We start from the raw sequence: 25039 nt of genomic DNA on the forward strand, positions 1-25039 counted from the left end.
GCGCGCTCCCCATAATCCCACACCAGCATCTTTCCTGTTGCTATACAACTGATTTATTCTTGATGCCGCGGTCAAACCGCGTAATCCACTGAAGACTGCGCCTTTTCCCTCAGCCATCATCCAGGACACAACCAAACTTCTCCTGCTCCTGCTCCACTTTGCACCGCTTCGCTTTTCACATTTCCTCCAGTCAGTGCAGATTCAACAATTGGCATCTCGCGTGTTTTTAATTGTTTTCACCGCTTTTAGAAAATGTGATTTTGAAAAGGAGGAGAGAAAAAAAAAAAACGTCCAGCTCCTCCAGTGACGGGATCAAATATGCAGCGGCTCGTGGTTGTGCGGCGCCCGCGGAAACTAAAGGCATAACGGGCTTGAATGCGCACCTTCTGCTTCCATCTCCGACAGGTGTGTGCAGGCTCTGCGCGCTAAAGAGGGGGGGGGACCCGGGCTGCAGCATCACCGCGCGCCAACCAGCCTGCGCCCAGAGACACGCGTCCTGCCACGGTCCATGTCCAACTCTTTGGGCTCAGCGGCGGCGGGTGCTTTTATCATGTGCAGCCGGGACGCATGCAACAGCCAGCCATGAAGCAGCGCAGGGGGAGAAGACACTGTGCCAACATGGGTAAGTGCGAGCGCGGCGGATGTTTGAAGTCTTGGCACATCTCCTGATTAGATGAACTTGGGGGGGAGCGGACGTTTGGCGTGTGCCCCCTGTGGATACTGAGTGATGATTGCAGTCTGTGGAGAAGGAGTCCCCCCCACCCCCACCCCCCACCCCCCCTCATCTATGTCAAATCACGCCTGGCGCTCCCGGTTATCACTTTAGCCGCTGCCATGTCTCAAGAACAGGACTTTGTGTGTCACGGGCAGCATGCAGATGGCGTCTCACAGCTACAGAGACGCAATATTTGATTTCCTGCTTCATTGCTTGCTCTATGCCACTTGTTTCTGTGAATGCTGAGTTCAGTTTATTCACTAAATTAGTTTTCTCTTCTCTTCTCTTTGTTTGTTTGTGTGTGTGTGTGTGTGTGTTTGTGCAGGGCTGGCAGGGCTGTTCAGATGGCTTGTGTTCATCTTGGCTGTTCCTGCTTGCCTGTTTGCTGCCCCCAGTGTCCCCAGAGAGCGTCCCTGCCCCCTGAGCTGCAGATGCGATGGGAAAATAATCTACTGCGAGTCCAGCGCCTTTCGAGACGTGCCCAGGAACGTGTCGGTCACCACACAGGGGCTGTCCCTGCGCTACAACAGCCTCATGAACCTTCGGTCGCACCAGTTTGCAGGCCTGAGCCAGCTGGTGTGGCTCTATCTCGACCACAATTACGTCGCCACCGTGGACGGACAGGCGTTCCACGGGATCCGGAGACTCAAAGAACTCATCTTGAGCTCTAATAAAATCACGCTTCTGGAAAACAACACTTTTCACGATGTCCCCAATTTGCGTAACCTTGACCTTTCTTATAATAAGCTCCAAGTTCTCCAGCCCAGTCAGTTCATGGGCTTAAGAAAACTGTTGAGTTTGCACTTGCGGTCCAATTCGTTAAAGACTATCCCTATGAAAGTTTTCCTCGAGTGTCGCAACTTGGAATTTCTTGACATTGGCTACAACAGACTACGTAGCTTGACGAGGAACGCTTTTGCTGGACTCCTAAAGTTAGTTGAGCTTCACTTGGAGCACAATCAGTTCTCCAAAATAAATCTGGCACACTTTCCGAGGCTGACCAACCTGAGGGCGCTGTATCTACAGTGGAATCGCATACGACTGCTAACCCAGGGCCCGCCGTGGATGTGGACTTCTTTGCAAAAGCTGGACCTCTCCGGAAACGAACTGGAAGAACTGGAGCAGAGCACGTTCCAATGCCTCCCGAACCTCCAAACTCTCAACTTGGATTCGAACAAACTCACCAACATTTCGCAGTCGACCGTGGACGCCTGGATCTCCCTCACTACGATAAGTCTTGCCGGGAATCTCTGGTATTGCAACCCGAACATTTGCCCTCTTGCGGCTTGGCTGAAGGCCTTTAAGGGTAACAAGGAAACCGCTATGATCTGCGCCAGCCCCAAGGAATCCCAAGGCGAGAAAGTGAGCGATGTTGTGGAGACTTACAACATTTGCAGACCGACTCCCAGCCCTAATCCAACCACAACCACATCGGTCAGAACCACTTTTAAACCTCAGTTTGTGCCTCTACCCACTCAACCCTTTGTGGATAATACGCCTATCACCAACCGGACAGCCACCTCTACTGTCCCCCCTACATCTATTACCCCCATTGCCCCCAAGGCCTCCCCGACTGTCCCATTACCCGATAGTGAGTTTGTGTCCTTCCACAAGATCATAGCGGGGAGCGTGGCCCTGCTCCTGTCGGTGGCTATAATTCTCCTTGTTATCTACGTCTCTTGGAAGCGCTATCCCAGTAGTATCAAACAACTCCAGCAGCGTTCGGCGGCAGTTAACAAGCGCCAGAAAAAGACAAGGGAGACGGAGCGCTCCCTAAGCTCGCCGCTGCAAGAGTACTATGTGGACTACAAGCCTTCCCACTCAGAGACTATGGACGTGTTGGTTAACGGGACAGGACCATACACGTACACCATCTCAGGCTCCAGGGAATGCGAGGTATGACCGTTGCCCCCCTACTCCAAAATCCATTTCCACTGCGCGGCATGAGAGGTAAATTTTCTAACAATCTGTGGAAGAGGAAAAAAGATATTGACTTTCTTTTCTCCTCTGTCTGTGTTGGTGTGTACAAAGCAGTGGTTCTCAAACTGTGATAGGGCTCCCTCGCTGTTTGCAACTTTTCACAATAGAAAAGAAAAAAAGTGATTATTATAGACTGGTGTAGCTTTGGTTTAGTGTGCTTTTGCCACTTCCCGTGCAGGTGAGAGTTCTGGTTTAGGATCAGGATCAGTGTCGCTTTTGATGTAAAGTGGGTTTTAGATTTCTGGTTCTCTATACACTGCACAGTTAAAGGGCCTGTGCCCAATCTTTTTCACCAAATAAAGGGAAATCTGCTCGGCTCCAGTGCATATATAACGTAAAAATTAGCTCTAGGGATCAAAATGAGACCACTCTGCTGTCTGCATTGAATTATAGGATGTTTCATTTTCTCCAAAAAGCAGTAAGTGCGCTATTGTTTGTTACTTCTGCTCTGGGCTCTGAAAGTTGTGAAAAGTGCTCACTAACTCACTAACTAGGACGCTAGGAATGCGTTAGGTAAATGATTGCGCCGCTGGAAAGAGTTTAAAATGAACTAGTTCTGTTTTGCACATGTTTAAGATGATAAGGCCTGATTTGGACCAGTTTTAGTTGTCAGTAACTTTATTGCTCCGTGAAGAAATGAACATAACCATCTTAGTCTGGCTTAAGTCTGGTTTTGTCTTAGTTTATTTGCTGTTTCATGGCCTAATTAGTCCTGGTTCCTGCCTATCTCGGAAAGTTTGAGAACCACTGGCTTAAGGAGCCCCCATGCACAGTGACTGTATTTGCATTATGCCTCATCTATTTGCCTCGGTGTGATTAGCCAGCTGCTGTTCTGAATCACATTTTACATCTAAAATACACACACCATCAGTGAGTGTAGAAACAGATTTCTTGCCCACAAAATAAAGTGGCTTTGAAGCAACTATCAAAATGGTACCTTTCCTTTTCTGGCATGAAACGGCACTGCATTTTATCAGCCAGTTGGTTAATCTCTCTCAAATGACCGTCTGTCCTGCACATGATGTATGGGATCCAGTTACTGTGCAGGTGGCCATCTCCGTGCGTTTGTCCTGTGTCGTGCGTGAGGATTACTGTATGTTCTTGTGTCGCTGTATTTCTGTAAATGTTGGCTTTCACGTTAACTATGTATGCATTTCATCCTCTTTCACACCTCAAGGGAAAGTGTGTTTAAGATTTGGAGTTGCTATTTAGTTCAAACTGACTTCGTGCAGTCACAGCAGACAGACCGCAGCACAATAAAAGCCCTCGGCCAAATAAAAGATAAATTATGCACTCATCCCAGTTTGGCAATCGAGCACTACTGCAGGAATTGCTCTCAGGCTGAATTATGCTGTTCAGAGATTTTTCAGGGGAGGGGGAAGTTGTATTGGTCAGAATGAGTTTCAGCGTAAACAGTGCAATTTAAAATCTCAAATATTGGATGTATTATTGTGCACGGCGACACCTCAGAGCAAAAAAAGTTCACGAGCCCTTTTGGTCCGTCTATTTGTTTGGGGATGTTTGCCTGGTCGTCGCAGTCATTCTCTAACAGAAAAAAAAACACATCTATATTCAGCTTTTCTTTGAGAACAAAAAGCTTACTAAATATAGACAGGGGCTCAACTTCAATATGCCCGGCTGGAACTAAAGACAGAACTCAGCCAGGGCACAGACACAAACACAGCCACCAAAACATATGAATAATACAGTAATAACAGCACTGGACCAACTGCAACTGCATCAAGTAAATAGAGCCTATAGGATGGCAGATAATAGAAATAATGATATAATAATATTAATTATAATGCAACATTGAATACTGAGGGTATAATTTCTTCTTTAAAATGCAGCAAAATGAGCAGATTAAAAATGAAGGGATTTCACCTTTGTGTCAGTTTTTTAAAAAATCTTAAAAATATTGCTTTCGGGATATCCAAAAAAAGAAAAAGATGATATATTTTTGTCGATAAGGGCCTTTTTCTGTTCTTGAAGACGATCCGGGCTTTGACTGCGTGTGGGCTTTCTTTGTGGACTTTGCTTGTTTCTCCTCGTCTCTGGCTGTGTTTCCTTTGGGTGCTCCCATCAACCCAAGGCATCTTGTAGATACTCCTGACCAGTTGCCCTGAGGCACCGGTCGACGGGTAATTGCTTCGGATGCCTCAAGATCTCGCAAAAAAGATTGTGCAGATGTGTTTGCATTTGGCTGAAAAACAGGACCTTGGAAATTCCCCGACAAGAGCAGGACATTGTCTAATAGCAAAATCATGTTTGCGTATAGTCCACTTACTCAGACACGCTCAGTTGTTTTTTATTCAAATCATCTCTGTATAAATAGTGTCAGTTTATGACAGAAGTAATCTCAAAGCACTTAACTAGAAATAACAAATCACTGCCTCTGCATGCACTTTGCGACAGCTAATGATGTTCTTGGTGTGAGTTTAAATGCCATCACCGCGAACGTACTGTGTGCACTGACCTAAATTAACCCACGTTTGCACAACAGAGTTAAACGAAGGCCAAAGCATTCAGACTGATTCGTATGATTTTATTCTGGGCTTGTGTGAAGTGTTGCCTTAAATACTAAAATCATGCAAAACAATTCAAAGTCTCCGTGGTGACGCGGCAGCTGCCTGAGCCGTCTTGTATGTGGTGAATTGTTAACCAGGACATCATCCCTCTTTATTGTGGAGACAGTGAGTGTGGCAAGCCGGCCAGTGACTTGATTAGTAATGGTTCTGGAACGCAGGCAAAATAATGAGGATAATTGCGTTAAATTAATTTGTTGTGATGATGTCTTACGTTTATCAAGGAGGATTTGGCAAACATGAATCTAGATGATTTCTTTTTTCTTTATTTTAATTTCAATTTAGATTTCATGTACATAAACAGCACTTTGTGTACTTTGTGCTGTACCTGATTTGCAGTTTTGAAATGTGGAAAAACGAGTTTATGTATCCGATATATTAAAATAAATAAACTATTTCTGTTTTCACGTTTCAAACCAGTAAGAATGAGGTACAGCGCCTTTGAAGTCAGTGTCGTTCAACACAAAAAAATGCAAAGTTCCACCAAAATGTGAACTCTGCTTTGCTTTAAACTATTGCTTTTACTGACAAAGGATTAGTTTAAGACCTCTCATTTTAACAATCTCTAAGCATCTCCTTTCAAATCGATTAGAAATGATTGAATCTTGATGGATTAAAAGTTGATCTATTGCCTTGCCGAGCCCTATAAAGAAACGTACATATCATTTATTGAATTAGAGGTAGTGGAAACGAGAGTAGGACGTAACTGGATAATCATTAAATAATATTACTTTCACGCATTTTATTCTCATTCCTGAATGTTTTGACTGAGAATCAATGTTGATTTCAGGAGATTTATAACTTCAGTGACAATGTTTCTACTGCTACTGATGTCGTTGTTATAAGAAACAGACGCAGCAGCAGCAGCAGCAGCAGCAGCAGCAGCAGCAGCAGCAGAAGCAGCAGTAGTAGTAGTAGTAGTAGTAGTAGTAGTAGTGGTAGTATTATGCATTCATTACCTTAGTTTCAGTCCATTGCTGCACTCTGCACTCCACTTATTATTCATAATTCTGCTGTTGCCATTCCAATTTTGCTCTACTTACAGAGTGTTATATATAACATATATTTTTAGTACCTATTTATCTTGATTTTTTATTGTATGTCTCTATTCTCCCTCTTTTGTTGAAATGTGTGTTACAATACTGTATTTTTTTAATTAAACTTTATCATAAGCGCGGCTGAGGTTTGTTTCTTTCTGTGGTCATCCTTCATTTAAAACAAAATCAAACTTGTCCAGGGACAACAGATGGAAACTAGCCTGTGGCTAAAATCATATGTTCATTAATATGCACTGTCCCTTTTCAAAATAAAATAAAATAACATAACATAACATAACATAACATTATATTACATTACATTAAATAATTTGTTGTAAGCAGAAATATTTATCAAGATACAACCGTACTTGTCTCTGATTGGCTAATCCAGATTCTGAGCAGACTGATATCGATCTGATATAAAAAATACAGAGATATCTTTCTGGTATCATGTCATTCTTTCCAGACAAAAGTCGTGCCACTTCTTATTTAAAACCATTTTGTTGTAGCCTTAGCTTACAAACAGATTTGTACTCTGCCCCCCTTTCATAGCAGCGGCACAGATTTGTACTCTGCCCCCCTCTGATAGAGATTTGGCCTTGAGTTTGGCTGTACCCACAGTGTCAGCCCTCTCGATTAATTGTCCATTGTCCCGGTGCCCCCCGTCTCCTCCGTGCCCCCCGCACACTTCGTCAGCTGGGACAGGTGCCAGCCGGCCTGACCCTGAATAAGGATAAGCTGCAGAAAATGAATGAATGAATCAAGCTCGGGGCAGCAGGATTTCACATGAGTCACCGTGAACAGAACAGCTTTGAGACACTGGACCCACTCACGCTTAATTAGACTTTTACGCTCTCGTATTTGTCCTTTTTTAATTCTACAATCCTGCCTCCTTTGGGCCACACTAGAAGAACATTAATATACCTTTTATATAAGGCTGAAATTGTTATCTGATTATCAATATCATGCTTGGATCTTTTGAATCAAGCGAGTACAATCCTTTGTCAGTAAATGCATGTGGTTTGGAACAGATTTCAGACTCAAAATGAAAACATCGAACTATTTTCTCTTGGTTTATGTTCAGGAAATAAATACTGAGAGCTTTTTTTTATCTGCTTTAATATGATGAAATACAGTTGAATTAAAAAAATTGTGATTGATTAAAGGGAAACAAAATCTTCCTATATGCATAGCTGCATTATGTTATTGTTTTGCCTAAAATGTTCCACTGTAGGTCATTACTCTTATCCGTCTTACACTTATTTTATTACAGATCTCTTTATTGCTCAAACATACAATCAAAAACACAGACATGAACTGACTGTAACCAGATGCCATACTGTGCAGGTAAACTACTTCAAATTAATATTACTCTAGTAAAAGTACAATGGAGTGGTCCAAGAAATTACACAAGTAAGTGTAGCAAAAGTACTGGACAGAACTGAAATCAACACATTTCAATGTCAAAATATGCTGAAGGAGCAGAGCATATAGAAGCTCAATTGTTGAAATAATTTGAATTGACTTTTCTTTTTTTAGCTTTTAACCATGTTATAACATGGTTTCCACATCAAAAACATACCTGGAGTCGCCTTAAGCTTCATTCACAGTAGTTTGATAAATCCTCTTTAGAAAGTAATCTTTTCGAGCACCAAAAACACATAATTCTGTCATTTTCTACCTATGACATGGCTCCGCGATATCCTGTGTTTTTTTTAAGTCCATAAATCATTGCGTTCTGAGCATTTCGGCGGGAAACTCCAGAATGACATGCAGTCATATTGTTCTGTTTTGTGGTTTAAAACATGATTCTCACCCGTCACTCACAGTGAGAGTATTAACTTGACTAGCTGATTGTTGTCCTAATGTGTGTGTCTTGTTGATGTGTGGAATGTGACCTGCAGCACTGTGAACTAGGGCTGTGTTCAAAATATCGATACAGCGATATATCGTCACAGGCTCCGTATCGATACGGAGTCGCCGTATCGATACTTTTCAATAACGTTAATTTATTAAAAATTGTCCGGACGGCCGTTTAGAAGGCGGTAAACAGCGCGGAACTACTGAGACTGACACACACCGTGCACCAGCGTGTACACAGGCCTGAAGAAGAGCTTTTGGCTCGAAACGTCATTACTGTTACACGCATCCCTTTTCCATTCTATTTGATTTCCTTTTTCATTGATTTCATTCCTTTCACCCCTTTATTTTATACAAACTCAACGCAGCCCCGGAGCTAACTTAGCCCCGAGACCGCCATTTTAGCCCCGGAGCTAACACAGCCCCGAGGCCACCACAACAGCCGAACCGGAGGCAAAAAAACGGACACAAACCCGACACCAACATCACACACATCTTCCCTACTCTACACTACATAAACTGAACGGTTAAACAATAAAACCGAGCGGTTAAACAATACAACTATCCACAGGGCCCCGCTGAGCGCCTGTTAGCTTAGCGTTAGCCGCGGCCACTTCCGCGCTAGTGCTACTTAGCTCAGTGCCGAGCCCGACCCGAAGAAACGGGATTTTAAGACCAAAACAACAACAAAAAGACACAAACAGAGGGTCAACAGACTCACACACATCACACACATCACACAGACCTTGCCAATTGTTTGGCAACTTTACTTGAATGTGTTTTTTGCATAAGCTTTGTGGATGAACATGAAAATTCATGCATTTTCTTATCCGGAATAAAACAAATGCCCATTTGGTAAACTTTAAGACCCTTTTTTCTAAAAAGTATCAGGATACATATCGTAATGAGGGAATTGTATCGGAACATACAAGTATCGGGATACGTATCGTATCGCGAGGGTCTTGGCAATACCCAGCCCTACTGTGAACTATGACAAATTTCCTTTCGGGGACGATAAAGTTGAACCTAACCTAACTTATACTCAGGTATGTGTACTGATACTACAGCACTCGAGGAGGAGTAAAACTATGGTGTTTCAAATCTATTCAGAGAACCAACTTTTTTTTTTTCAAAAGTTACTGAAGTAGGCTCTGGGTGTGTTGAGACCGGGAGTCAAACCAACAACCTTGCAGGGACAGTTATGACCTCTAATACTCTGCACAGTTTCACTTGTTCCACTGCTCGTCAGCCTGAATAAGAGTAGTCGGGACAATATGTTTCAGGGCTTCTTGCGGCTAAACCTCGAGGAGACATTTCAGTGTGGCATCTTTCTCCCTCTTTGTCTGTCAGTTCTGCTCTGTGAGGGAAGTTTTATGCAATGCCACTCCACTTATTCTTGTATTGTGCGTCTTAAGTCAGGACCAGGCCGCGTGCTGAGTGTGACTCCTGTCCCACTCTCTCTCACTGTCCTCGGCTCAACTCTACATCCAGAGCTCGACATGTTTCTTTGTGTTCAGTCGATCATTTGTGAAACGCAGTAGAGCTGGAGGTGTTGTTACATAATGGTGTGTCCAAGCTCCACCATGTCATTTCAACATCAATTTTAGTTTGGCTTGTGACTAGAATATTAACGTTTTTAAAGGTGAAGGGAACAATGAAATACATATCAAGGACTTAACCCTCAAAGTAAAGGGAAGTGTTTAGTAGAAGTGACTGGTTCACTTTGGAGCAGATTGGTTTGGTCCAAAAGTACTTTGTGTTAAATGTTTTATACCTTAAAGGTCTAGCTTCAAAAGTGGACCGGCTCCCTTTCTGCTCCCGGAACGCTTTTGAACAAGAGAGAAGGCAGACTCCAGCGAAAACAAAACAGATTCAAACAGAAAATGATAATTTCTCACCAAAGGCTGACTTGATCTTGTGATAAAAGACCATATTTCCAGTGATGGATTGCCAGACTTAACGAAGTAGTGCAGCTGAAATAATTAAGATAAAACTGACAATGAACTAGAAGTACTTTTGTGTTTACTCTAGCTTAAGTGCAAAAAAGTGCAAAAAAAAGTATTAGAAGTAGGGAAATGATATCATATTTAAAGCGTAATAGATAATACCACGATGATGATAAAAACACGTATTTCTTTAAGAGAATACAATTTCATTTTTAACACTAATTATTACTTTCTTTATATTGCCATGTGATCTTGTTCTGTGTGACTTTTAGTATGTAGTTTTGATTTTTTTTTACTTACTCACCTGTGTTACTGTCTTAAACATTTGCAGTATACTGTGCCATACATTTCAGAAAGTAAAGGGTCTGAGTTCTTGTGATTAGCTCCTTTAGTTCTGCCAAGTCACAAACCCACAACATTTTCCATGTGGTACACAGGTAAATGAGCTCTTCTGTCAGCTTGTGTGTGGCAGGACATTTCTCACCTAGAATGGGAGCTGGAGCCGAGCTGGTCGGCATATTAATCTTGTTTCTTTGGTGCAAGAACGTGGTTAAATGGCACAGCTAATGGGGCTTCTGTTTGCTAGAACTAATAGCCCTGAGGTGCAGAGCCTCAGCTGAGACGTTCCTGGGTGGATTTTTCTCCTCTATAGTTCAATTGTCACTTCAAATGAAAAAAAAGTGTAGTATAGTAAGGGAAATAGTCACAAGAGAACAGTTGCTGTACTTACTTTGCTTACTTTTCTTATAACTTGCCTAGTATCATAATTATGTCAAACAAGCTGACCCAAACAGCACTTACTTGTAGTCTTGCAAGTGCAGTTTGGGTCAGCTCGTTTCATAATACGTTTCAGTCTAAATAGTTGTAATAGCAGCAAACTCATGCAGACTGAAAAGTATTATGAAACAGTGTATTTATATATTTATATGTTAAAACACAACCGAGAGATTGACTTCTTGACTAAATGTCCTCTGTTCGCTGTGCTCCCGGCTCTTCCTCAGGACAATCAGAGGTTTTGTGCAGAGTTTGTCTCATTTCTGATAATTTTCAGCATGACACTGCATGTGTTGCCACTGATTGATCCTTAACTATCCGTGTGCACATTAATTGTTTATTAATCGTCACCATCATGTTTGATAGACTTTGTTGTGTAAGCTTATTACTACATGATTACTGAACCAATTTGCACAAAATTAAAACTGATAGAAAAGTAAGAGCCTCCTCCACTTTCACAGTGCTCTTGTCACATGCGTCCTGCACGAGAGGCAGAGGTAGAAGGAGACGTGCACAGCGCGCTGACAGAGCTCGTTTGGGACTGATTCACAGACGTAATTCGTGCTGCATTTGAATAATTGTCACACTTAATTAACCAGTGTATTTTAGAATTATTCATGAATCATGAAAATGGCGTTGGGGTCGAGACCACGGTCCACCAGTTGGAGACTACTTGGGCTAAAGTGATATTTCTTCACTTGTGTGGTTAATATTATAGACCATTTACTTTTGTAAGATATAATTGAAGCTCAATCAAAACATTTAAGGTACATTTTGGCATATTTGGATTACAAACATATGTGAGTATCGTCATCATCAGTTAACGTCAATATATACCTGTATAGTTTATAATAAATACTGTTCTATTGAAGTTACTGTGCAATATGTTTATTGTCGTCAGAGACATAAGAGAGAATTGATTCCGGGTCATGTTACATCGAGCTCTGATGTGATAGTGCCAGCAGCTATTTGCATCACTCTGAATGCAGCACAATCTTCTCTTGATTGATGAAAAATAATTCACATTTTTATTGAATGGCTCTCTGACAGGCTCAGGGAAGATGAAAGTAAGTGCAGGGCCACATCTGAAACATGCTTTTAGCCCCAAACTCAAAGCTATAAATATAACAATACAAGGTCCAACACTGCCGCTCTAAACTTTTTACATCAGGAAAACCTCAAAGAAAACCAATCTGATCTTCTATAACCAATTCTTCCTCTTAAATGGAGTGTCCCAGGTCTAAATCTAAACATAAGCAGGAGCTAAATATTGTCAAAGGGACTAGATCTCCACTAGGCATGTCACAATATCAAATGTATTCTTTTATTCACGTCTATTGTGAGAAGATACATCACGATAAACGTTTATTCACAATTAAATTAAACATTAGTGAAATCCTTCGTTTTATTTCATTCTCGTCCAACACACGACTCGTCTCAATTTGTGACAGATAAAGTAATGTTAATTTGACATAAGCCAGAAGAAAAAAAACAATACATTTAGCCTTATTTATTTAGAGTAAAGATTGAATAGACATCACTTAATTTTTCCTCCAAAACTGTGACAATTAGGCTTATTCTGACATAGATGGTGTAATCCGACATTCCAGGAGCGTTCCATTGGAGAAAAAGATTCAGTTGTTGTCATCTGGACACTGTTTTTTGAAGAACAAGATGCTTCTCCATCTGCTTTCTTTTTTTTTCTTCTCTGCAGATTAAGAATGACTCTTGGATGAAAATAGTGTCCAGATGACTAATCTTTTTCTACAATATTCTGACCTAACTAATCACAATTATCGATTAACCTTGACATCCCTCATCTTAGATCAAACTACGTCTTCAGCAAGACATAACAGGAGCAAATAAAATGTCTTTAATCTTCCCTCAATAACATTCGGTGACAATGTTTGCTCGCCATAAAACTTACATTAAACAGCACAATATAACAAGAGATATATTATGATTTTTCAGGTACTTAGTATTGAACTATACCATCATAATCATTTTACATTTTGTTCATTGTAAACAGCATTATTGATCTAAAAGTCTCAGTAATAGAAACGGCTCCAATGACTTCTTGTTTAAAACTGCAGCACTAATAATCTTCACTTACAAGCAGCGGATCGTCATTTACATGTTTGTATTTTTGAAAACAGATACATTTTTTGAGCCAACTCATCACTCAGAATCACTCATTTTTCAAACTAACTAAGTGCAGGGATGTGGGTGGAGATAGAGGGTGGGTGAAAACAACTCATTACGAGGTTAAAATCTCATTAAAGTTGATTTGACATAATAGGTCCTCTTTTAGTCTAAAATAGTAAATTGACCACAAATAAATAATGCCTTTACCAAACAATCTGATTCAAACTCTAAATCAGGACTTGGAATGAAACACTTTCCTGTAATATCAGTTGACCTCGCCCCGTAGCTTGAGAAACACGACTAGCCTAATTCAATGAGCCCTTTGATCCATGTTATACCCGCCCCGCACGTGACAGGCACTTATGCTATTAGCCGTGTTTTTCAATTAGGAGAGCGAGGCTGGTAATAGACGCCTGTTATCTTCTGCACATGCTCTCATCAGACTTGGAGTTAATTTGTTACTATAGATTTCCTCCAGCACAGCTCAGCAGGTTGGCGCGGACGCTGCAAACTACACTTGTGAATTCTAATGGACACTTTGAACCGAGCTGCTCCCTGGTTCTGTCCGTGTGGCACGATATGTGGGGTTAGTGGCGGCCATAGAAATGCACAAAACGAACACAAACAAAACCAGGGATTCGAGACGGGATTAGAACAAGGTCTAAAAAAAGAATCTATAAAAGAATCAAGCTAAACGAAGACGAAACAAGGACTAAATCAAAGAAAACTGGAAACAAGGCAAACCCTATTAATGGCAGAACCACACCCAAAGCAGGGTCGTAACCGAGTCTAAATCAGGACTTACGTGCAATACTGGTTTAACCATGTGCAATACCATCATATTCATGTGCAATACTGATTTAACCATGTGCAATACCGTCATATTCATGTGTAATTACTGTCGTACTCACAAGCAATTAAGGCCATATTCATGTGCATATAAGCAATGTAAATAAGAGTTTTTTGCTTTGTTTACTTACTTACTATGTATTAGTATTATTTAGTCTTATGCTAGCTATTTTTTACTTTACTTTATTTTATTTTATTATTATCTTATTTTTATCTTTTTATTTTATTTATCTATTTTATTTTATTTTCTTCTCCCTCCATTCCCAATTAAGAAATGAGAGGAGTTTTGTTAATAAAAGTTTTTTGGTTTGTTTATAAGAGTTCTTCTATTAAGAGTGTTTTCTTGAAATTTCCTATAATCTGTCCTTTCCCCCTGTATCTACAACGAAATTTCCCCATGTTATCTTATCTTATCTTATCTTACAAAGATTAAACAGAACCCCAACTTTACAACAAGTAAACCAAGATCAAACAATATTACGGTGCATTTGATTAAAAAAAAAGGTCCAGGAATAACTTGATTTTCATTTCTTTTTTCATAAATTTAACATGAAGCATCCCGTGACACGCCATGTGACAAAAAAGTAGAATTTTAAAACTATATATATACTCGTGTGCCATCCTCTTGAGCTGGTACGGCAGCTGCAAGTCGCGGCTGTCCACCCACCAGATCAGGAAGAGAGGAAAATATTACGCTGAAAAGCCTGCCGACTAAACCCCAAAGGCAATTCTTGTACTTTGGCAGTATCCGTGGCATTAATAAGGTGAGGTGATCCTGGTCTGAGATAATTAAATGGGGCTGTGAAAAGGGTAGACTCACTAAGGGGAAGGTAGTGACTGCTGTAAGATTAGACTTGGTAAGTGCTGTTGGAGGCAGATTACACGCTCGGGTCAAAACTGTTGTGATCCTTCGTCAATATTTATAGTAGAACGTGGACAATTCAGGTGTTCAAGAAAGTTGAGAAAGGGCATTGCAAAATGAGACAAGCATTCATGTTACGTCATTAACAAACACATTTTCTGGATTGCAATAAGTTTAGTCTCTGGCAACAAATCGTATCCTCAAGGATCAAAATGATAAAAGACAAATGAAGTAAAGTAACATTTTGACTCAAATGCACGATGTTGAAAGAATCCAGCGTCAAATGGTCTTCTTCAATATGATTCACAAGTGTGTGATGTCCATGAAAATGAACACAGACAATGTTAAAATGTGTTTTTAAATGTATTAGTTGAGGTTTTATTATCGGACAAATGTGAAATGCCGAGTATTATTTTTTTTGTGTGCATTTTTTACTATAATCTATATACTTGACATTCAAATATTGCATATCTGTGAAATAACATTTGTGATACATCTCCATTTCTATATTGATATTGCCCACCTTTTTGCAAGCGGTCTGTTCTGTTTTTAACTAACATTTGACATATTTTCTCAAGTTTTGATTTGACTTTTAAACACCTTTATTTAGAGTTTTCAGACCAATGAACGTAACCTAGTTTAAAAGTTTGGATGTAGGTCAGAAGTTGCCTTAACCATTCATACTTTTGTTTTTCATGTTTTACAGCTCCTCCAATCCTGCTCCTCCTTGTACCTTTATTAAAAAGTGATGGTTTGCGTGAGAGGAACTTCTTATTCCCATTTAGTTCACAGATCTCGAGACTTTCTTTAAAATGTCAGGGAGAGGAAATGGTGTTGAGGAGAAATGATGATGAAAATATTCTGTGTTCTGTGCCAGCGTGGCAGCTTGCTCTTTGCCTGTGCCATGTAAAAAGCACAGATTGCACCCTTCCATCATGTGACTGCAATAAGACGTGTTAGAAACGTGTTCAGCTCTGGTCAAATCAATGTTACAGCTATAATCAGTCCAACCTAATATTTACAAGAAACATGGTAAACGGTAATCAAAACTTCATCGGGTTAGAACTGTGGTTAATGTAAAACTATCCTCATTGGTGAGATATAAATGATACGTTGATTTTGTTCTGTTTAAAGATTTCACTACATTTGATAAATGATATGTAAGAGAAGAAGGGTCGTAAGCATTACTTATGCAGTGCTGCTCATTTGGACATTTTGTGTTGTTAAAGGTCAGTTATATTATGGTCAAATCAACCTTGTATTTCATTTTTAACTCACAGGTCTTTTTCCTTGGTATTGATATGAGTCCAGCCTTGAATACAAAATGTAAGACAATGTTGCTGTTAAGTAATCAAATTTCATTAAAAAATATTGATTGAATTGTTAACTTTGACAAATAGGCTTTCATAAGTGTATTGTCACTTCAATATGACAATAATTGGTTCTTAGAAAAAATATTTCTTAAGCCACATGCTAGTTTTTTTATTTAATCGAATCAGCAGAAACTTAAAGATTCACACCTGTAGTTCACATGTTCAAAAAGGAGTGGAACAAAGTATAACTTACCCAAGATACAAAGTAGCATTACTTCCTTTGGGGATAATCTCAAAATAGGTTGAAGCTGAAAAGACGTAATATGGCGGGGAGCACGGCGGGTGCGGGCGGGTGCGGGGAGCACGGCGGGTGCGGGGAGCACGGCGGGTGCGGGGAGCACGGCGGGTGCGTGCGGGGAGCGCTGCCGTGGCCAGCGCTAGGACCGGGGCGGGCGTCGCTTTCGCCAACACGGCTGGTGCAGAAAAGTTGGAAAAGCTTTTTTGCGGCAAGACGCGGCGCAGCAAATGATCAAGAGATTTGGCTCTAGTGACGTGCTACGCACTGACCGGAAGAAGGGAACAAAACAAACCCCATATGAGGTTTCGGCCAATCACAGAAGACGTGAGATTCTCACTGAGATGAAAGCATGTGTCCTGCTTCTGTCATTCTGACATGTCTAAGGTCTAAACACAGGCAATTGACAATTACAGGTTTTGACAAGAAACATTAGTTTCTCATTAGAGCATCCTCTTGAGACTATCTCAATGTGGGTGGGTCCAGAGAGAGACGGAAAAAAATTGTCTTTTCAACTTCAACCTATTTTGAGATGATCCCTTAGCCAGTCTACATTTGCTCTCTGAGTTGCTGTTATTCTCTGTCCCTAAAAGGCATGTACATAGTTTAGAGTATATATACAAACAAACACAACAAGACCAGAAAGCGAAAAACTAAAAAAGGAAACCGAGCAAACCAAAGAATAAACTAGTAAATAATGTCAGGCATATGTCCCTCTATCTGTCCCAGTGAATAAATACAAAATATATACGTTTAATGCCATACATACAGGCAAAGGACCTAAATTAAATTATTCCATATGCTTTTAGTGCTGTTTCGCAGAGCGAATCCCGGAAACAGACAAATACAGTGAATAAAATATGTATATTCATTTGAAACTCAATTGTATTAAATAAAAATAGAAAGAAAGTGAAGACAATTACTAAAAGTGCATATGACAGGTTAGGTTTGGACTACACATTTCACTAAAACATAGCTAGCATGATTATATTTAAGACTAGTTAGGCCCTCGCGCCACAAGCTGGCGAGAGGCCTATTAGTCCCGTAAGGCCGTGCGAAGCATGGCTGCGAAAGTGCGCACGTAGTGAAAACGAAAGCGAAGCGCTCGCCCACTTCCAAACACTCACTAACGCACTCCTCCACTCATGCACGCCCCATGCATACTAATTAGTAGTAGGAAAATGGAACATTACCGTTGTAAACGGGCGAAGCCCGTGCAAAAGTGCGCACTAAATGAGCGGTCGTCATCCCAATGTAAAGCACTCATTTGCCCTAAGTAGCTCACGAATACGTTCCCCATCTCTTGCATGTTCCGTGCATATAAGCATGTAATGCAAAAATTGAACATTATTACTGTATAGAGGGCCAAAAACACAAAGTGGGCGGAGCCCACTCAAAATTAACGAAAGTACCCGTCAGTGACCAGGGACCCACACCATGAGGTAGGAAAGCGCGAGCGCTTTCCGAAAATGTATAGTTTATGATATTTGAAAAATGGGAAACATTGTTTTCGCTTCGGAATATTATTCTTTCTTCTTTCTTTCTTCTTCTCGGGACCAACCCCCCTATTTTTCACCCAGTGAACATTGACGAAAAGTCACAAAAATTTGCACACCTCTAAAAATCGTGCCTCTCTACATTCTGGCTATTTCCCTTTTCTAAAATAAAAGAAATTGGCGCGTCAGCGCCCCCAAATGTACCAAAAATGCATTGAGAGATAGGAAATTACCCAAAAAAAATCTGATTGTAGAATCATGAAATTTGGTGCAGAGGTAGATGGTGACAAGAGAAGTAAAAAATATTATTACGGCAACGCCGTCCGCCCAACCAAATGTCGCCCATATTGCTTCAAAAATGGCTAAGCATGACTCGGGAGTTTTTCCAAACGTCGTAAAAAGCTGAAATTTGGTGAAAATGGAGGAGTGGGACATCAAAAGTTATTCAAATTACTTTGATACCTGTCACGGTCTGTAGCTAGAATTTCAGAAATCTCCCAAATTCAAAATTTCTGTCGTTTGCGCAGATAAAGTCCAAATTGCGTCAAATTAGAATCAGTTGTTAAACTCTTTGCCCTAAACCTACTTGAAGTGAAATAAATGTATTTGGCGCCACAGCGCCCCCTACAGATTTTATATGGAGGTTAAATGTTTAGTTTTGCGAAATTTTACGAAATTTGACAAAAAACTCAATTTTGGCCCCATCAAAAAAGTCAATGAGACCCATGTCATAATTGTTATGGCTTTGCCGTAACGATGACCAAAACCTCCCATGTTCTTCCAATGGGGAAATCGCCAGAACATGTTTACACTTTAGACTTTCACAAACTCCTCCCAGGGCGTTAGTCCTATTAACCTGAAATTTGGTGAGACTCATCTTCAGGGGTGGACCATCAAAAGTTATTCACATTTTTATTCAAAGAGTCACGGTGTCATTTTGCCAAGAATTCAAAATAAAATTGCTTTTTGATGGTAAAACAAATGGGAGAAGATGTGACAGCGTCAGATTCAGCAGTGGATGTAGTAAAAGGACAATTGGGGCGCGTTAGCGCCCCCTCCTTTTTCGGCGTGGCGGCGGCGTGGCGAGGGCCGATCATTGCCGCTTGCGGCTATATTTAAGTTTATAGTCGTACTTCTTTTTTGGACTGAGCAGCAGATGAGACATAAGTAGAGGTAGTTCCACAGTTACCTAGCAACCATACTGTAAACAAGGACCAAAATCCATATACAATACACAATAGTGATGATCTGACAAGTAACAATACCCAATAACACCTTTGTTGTGTTAAATTATTGTTTAAACTGTCGGAAAAATATGTCTGTTGCCTGTAAATTGTCCCACTTTGTCTCTTATTGATGACATAACAGCGTGATTCTGCTTTGAATTCAGCTCTACTTCCTGTGTGAGTTTCAAGTTTTGTTTTTAAATGTTTCTGCCACTCGAGTGAGGAAAAACTATCATAAGTTTTCACCACAGGTTCTATCCCTCCAAACAAAGTCATACTGAGTAAAACATGAACACTGTCATGTGCACTTTTATAGGTTGCAGTGGTTGAATAGTGCGAGCAATCGGTCTGTAGCCTGCGCTCATCTCTCCACAGCTGTGTGATTCTCCTTTGTGCAATTCTGAAGTTTGCTCTGGTGAAGAGGTGGAGTATGTTTAAAACTCCAGCACAAGAGGCTCATCATATCCCAGTACTCTACGCTGTTATAAACTCTAATCTAAACATAGCTTGTAAATTTGATGATGGCGACAATGTTGTTTTAATAATTCATGGTAGCATTTCCGCTGTGATCCAATTAATGTTTTGGATGCTTCTCATTATCTCGCACTAATAGCACGCGGCCCGACCTGCTAAATGCTTCAAATGGCAGAGGCAGAAAATATGATGCTCTTCCTCCACGCTCCACCGAAAGATTATTGAATTTCACTCTGCTGTCCTTATTTACTGGACCTATACAATGAGCTCAGGTCTGTGGCTCTCAAACACTGCTGCGAGTGCAAGGGTAGTCACAGGCACAGGTTCAAACCAACTACTTCATAATTTGTAGTTGCAGTTTTGCACTATATGCACTGTGCTTGGCCAGTTTTATTTTTTAATCTCAAAATCAGATGACAGGTGGATGGAAGTTTAAAGGTGCACTATGTAACTCTGTGACTCTTACAGGGTTTGTACGGGTGCTTGAAAAAATCCTTGAAAGTGTTGTTTTCAGGGTTGAAAATGCTTTAAATTAAAAATTGCCAACTTTAGAGCTCTACTTTGATATGTTGTTTTGAAGTACTCTGAATCCAATACGATACGACTGCTTCTTGCTGTTGTTATGACGCTCTGCGTTACCCTTCAATATTATTTCTGCGTGTTTTCTGCTGTGTTAAGTCAAGGGGGCGGGGCTCGAGTTGCGTTGAATAAATTACTTGAGGGGGGGGGGGGGGGGGGGGGGGGGGGGGGGGGGGCAGCGCAACAGCGGCTGTTGCTGAGTAAAGTGAGAGCTCACCCCGGGAGCTTAAAGCAGGTGATAGACACACGCACTCGAGAGACACAGGGTAAAATGTGATGGGAAAAAATCTAAATTAAAGAGAACAATGTGTGGAGTAACAATCACATTCTAATTACAAAATGTTCATCATTTGTCCTCTCTCTCAGTTAGACAGTCCCCTGCTCCTCTCCATCCATCCGTTTTTGAGTGTTCAATTAGCCTGGATCACTTCCTGGTTTGTATGTTTACAATAATCGCACATGCAGTGTGCCTCGGCCCCTCCCTCGCTCACAAACACGTCTCAGCGACAGCATGAGGACAACGTGATGTAAGTTTGGTTTACTCTACTGCATAGGTGTCCAAACTTTTTTCACAGAGGGCCGCATTCTGAAACTTTACACAGAGCAGAGGGCCACAAACAACCCAACAATGTTTTTTGTCGAATGACAATGTGAATCATTCAAAATTTTAAATCGGCCATAGTTTTGATTAGCCTCCACCCTTTAATAAGACTTAGAACATTAGGTTGGTAAAACATCAGAATGCTTGAATTGTTCAACTTTTACTGTAAAAAGTATTACTTTTTGTTGTTTGGACCTACTTAGCAGGAAGCCAAATTGGTCTGAGGGCAGCATTTGGCCCCCGGGCCGTAGTTTGGACATGCCTGCTCTACAGACTGTCTGTTGTTTTTATGTCATGCTAGTAACGCAGCAACTGGACGCATTGTGTTGATAATAAATACGCTTTTTGCCTTTTCTGGACGTGTAAATGACCTGTGGACGAGCCATGAATGAGCTTGTGTTTTCATGGACATGATGGATTCATTTGTGCAGGAATTTGCATGCATATTCAAAACCTTGCTCATTATTCACACACATTGTATTTTATGGCATTTATTGCCCCCAAAAATAACATAATGCTGAAATCAGAATCTGAAAAGGTTTATTGCCATTGAATGATGAACAGAATCCACAAACATAGGAACTTGCTGGTGATTCTGTGCAACATAAAACAATGAACAATAAAAAAAACAACAAGCGCTGAGTTAAGTATAAAAGTGCTGGAAAAATGTATATCTTAAAGGTGCTTGAAAAGTGCTACATTATTTCTTTGAACAACTGTAAGAACCCTGCTCTTTTCTACTGTATCTCCATGGAGACAAGCCGACGACACCAATGAGACAATGACATTCCCAGACGTGAAATTCTCGATATCTGCTCCGACCCCATCACTTGGCCGATGCTCCTCGATTTACATGACTGAAGAAGCCAATCTCAAATCAGTCCCTTATCCATTTCCTTTAGCTCAGATGTCAGATTCACACGCTAATTATCATCGAAATGAAAACACCAGAAGGTTTACACGCTCAACAATGATTTTGACTTCACCTAAATGTTGCTGATGAGCTGGTACCAGCCGAGACACTGGATTATTCATAATCTAAGATTTTTGAAGACTACAGCTAACGGCTATAGATAAAATTAATTAGGACCGGCTCCGTAGTCCTTCAAATCTTACCGTACTAGCCGTGTTGCAAAGTGAGCATGAACATCGAACACAGCGTCTACTAATCTATAAGTCACCACGAAGCCATGTCACGGGGCAGATCTTTGAAGAGTAAGTAAGAAGGCACGTTTTTCAAGAAATGAAAAATACCCTTAATAAAAGAGAAATATGGCAGTTTAATGTCATACTGTGGAACATTTCTGGCATTTTCATGAGCCAAGCAGGTGGCAGACCCTCCAGGAAAAATCAGATTATTATGCCATTTTAAAGCTTTTTTTTTTTTTTTGTCTAGTCTTGTCTGGACTATTCCAGCTCTGAAATGAAGTCAAGGCTTTGTTGACCCTCAAACCTCTGTTTTAAATTGAGGCCAGCTCTGACTGACAACATCATTAACTCCTATATGCACTTTATCAGATAATCACACATTCAGTTACGAGAGTACAGGTGAATAGTGCCAAAAACTTTATTAAATCTAGATGGTTACACTTAAGACACTTTAACTGTATATTTACCCACTTTTCCAGGTACAAAACTGGTGAATGTTGTGCTTTTAAGTGGTAGTGGAATGGAGACTTTAGACTTTGAAGTTAAAATTACAGGTAAAAATCAATAGTTGACGAAATCTAATGAAATAAACACTTTCAAGTAGTTTCGACTTTTTCTTTAATAATATAGGGAAGCAAACTCACATGAAAGTTTCTAATCGATCAGTTGCCTGCCCCAAAAGATCTGACAGTGAGTCCACTTTTCCATTGAAGTGATTTGAATGAAAGGTGTTAACTCTTGCCCTTTTATCTGCAGTGGTCTGGCTCCCACTGACACACAAACGTAATGAATATTTAATGCAATATTAAACCTCTCCTCCATCGTACTCAGGGCTCTTATTATGCTTTGGAAATGGCAAATCAGCTAAAACAAATTGAGTCTTTGTTAAAGGTGTGTTTTAATAACGTCCCTATCTGCCATTAATATTCTGGTGGTCCACTGCACCAAATGTTTTGAATTAAAGCAACATTTCGAAAGATTCAGCCATTAGTCTTACTGAATTGTTAAGCACAACCCTTATTTCCTTTTTATTTGCCTGCTGTTTGATGTTATTATTTGGTCTTTTAGTAAAACATACTTTAGGTTCATTAATTTGGCAAGACAAGTTGTTTGTAGAGTACATTTCATAACAAGGCAATTCAAAGTGCTTCACACAACAGGAAAAAAAATGCACTCAAATCCCAAGGACATGACAAAAATCACAAAACAGTTCAAGACCTAAAAGAGAAGAGTGCAAAGAAAATCATTTCAGTCAAATGCACATATGCACTAAACATAACTGTGATTAACTTAGATTTGAACATTGCCAGAGAAGAGGCCTGTGATTGCATGATAAATTATTTTCTAATCTGTGCATATTTTGTTACATGTAACAAAATGCAGCGTAGTGTAATTATATTATTGACCTTTTTATACATTTTGTATATGTATTTACCGAAATCTATTTATTGTCTTTGCGCAATCAGTCAATATTTAGTTATTATTCATTGTTTTATGGTGTATTGCAAATAAAATATAAAACCATAAAAAATATCTAATTTATAAACTTATAAACTTACTAAAAGTCAAGTATTTAGGCTATTTGGAGCATTTGTGTGTCCACATACCATGGGTAATATAGGTAACAACACTGATGGACACTAAATGTAAACATACATTATTTTATGGCCGTGGCTGCAGAGTCAAATGGCCCAGCAGTTTCAGGAACCGCGGCACTGCCATATAGCCTAATGGCTAACCCTAACCCTAACCCTAACCCTAACCTTAACCCGGCGCAGTCTAAAACGGCGCGGTCAAATAGCGCAGCAGTTTCAGGAGTCGTGGCACAAAATAACATGGCAGTTTCGGCCGCGGGCCGCGGCTCTGTAGACACTCCCTTATTTTATACCTGGCTGTCAAAATATTCCATTTCCTAGCTTTCCTTCTGTTGCATTTCTTTGGTTCTTTAGTTTTTCAGGCATAAACATTTCAAGAAAACACTTCTGAGTCGTAGATCCAGGGCCCTCAGATCCATGGCGGCAATTAATTCCATGATTTGTTCTGTTATTAAACCTATAGATCCATAGTTTTACGCCTGCGGCTCGTTCCCATGACCTACACACGCTGATTGGTCTGGACGGTTACCGTTCTGACCAATCAGTGCACGAGCTGGGCTACAGTGTAGCCAAAGTGTGTTTTAAAGACAACTGAAGTTAATGACCCGTTGCACAAATGGTTTCGCTGCAGTACCAATGGACTGGCCACTGGGGCTGCTATCGACATGTTTAGGCCAGCAATACTAGGGCTGTGTTCAAAATATCGATACGGCGATATATCGTCACGGACTCGTCACAGTATCAATATTTTTTTTATTTAAAAAAAAATAAAAAATGGTGGAATAGTACTTTTGATCTGCTGTTTGTGCCGTGCTCCTCTCGGCCGAGGTGAGAAGGAGCTGTGGACCTAATCAGAAGCTGATCTGTGCAGAAGATGCTGCTGCATCATGTTCAGACCATGAAACATGCAATACTTTACTAGAATGTGTTCCTTATATTTCTATTTGGATCAGTTGGCTGGATGTATGAAGTTATTAGAGCATAATGGATTTATAAATAAGTGCTTTGTGGATAAACATGCCATTTAATACATTTTCTAATCCAGAGTAAAAACATTACCCATTTGGTAAATTTTTAAGACCCTTTTTTCAAAAATGTATCGGGATACGTATCGTAATGAGGGAATTGTATCGGAATAGACAAGTATCGGGATACGTATCGTATCGTGACCCCTGTACGTATCGTATCGCGAGGGTCTTGGCAATACCCAGCCCTACCCTATCCAGATAATATAATTATATATATGATTAATTTAATTATTCAGACTGCAGATAGTTGTTATTTCTGTGCCTTCACTCTGTGGATCACGGCTGTCTGTGCCTCACCTACAGCTACAGCAACAGACTCGGCCCAATCTGTCCAGCTCCATTTGGCACAACACAAGCCATTGTTAACTAATGCAGCCTTAAGCGACTTAAGGTTTCCTAACCTTATAACATTGGATGTCTCTTTGCTGCTAAATCTGTCTTGGCACACTCTCTAAACATCCAGCCATGCAGAATGGATATATATATATATATATATATATATATATATATATATATATATATATATATAT

At 40.4% G+C, this 25039-nt stretch overlaps 1 protein-coding gene across 2 annotated transcripts in view; it reads left to right on the forward strand.

Annotated features, from left to right (window-relative positions):
• The first annotated feature begins 443 nt into the window (after positions 1-443).
• LOC140360226 (leucine-rich repeat transmembrane neuronal protein 4-like) overlaps positions 444-25039 on the forward strand; it is a 77113-nt gene continuing 52517 nt past the window's right edge. The window contains exons 1-2 of one of the 2 annotated variants that reach the window (XM_072445431.1): positions 444-622; positions 1041-2665. In XM_072445431.1, the coding sequence (XP_072301532.1) occupies positions 568-622; positions 1041-2617 (1632 nt within the window). In that variant the 5' untranslated portion in view covers positions 444-567 and the 3' untranslated portion in view covers positions 2618-2665. The remainder of the gene's footprint in view (positions 623-1040; positions 2666-25039) is intronic. The other variant, XM_072445430.1, reaches the window with a different exon arrangement.

The sequence above is a fragment of the Eucyclogobius newberryi genome, unplaced genomic scaffold, assembly GCF_026437365.1.
Source record: "Eucyclogobius newberryi isolate DKJ021-1_F unplaced genomic scaffold, fEucNew1.0.hap1 SCAF_148, whole genome shotgun sequence".
Classification (NCBI taxonomy): Eukaryota; Metazoa; Chordata; class Actinopteri; order Gobiiformes; family Gobiidae; genus Eucyclogobius; species Eucyclogobius newberryi.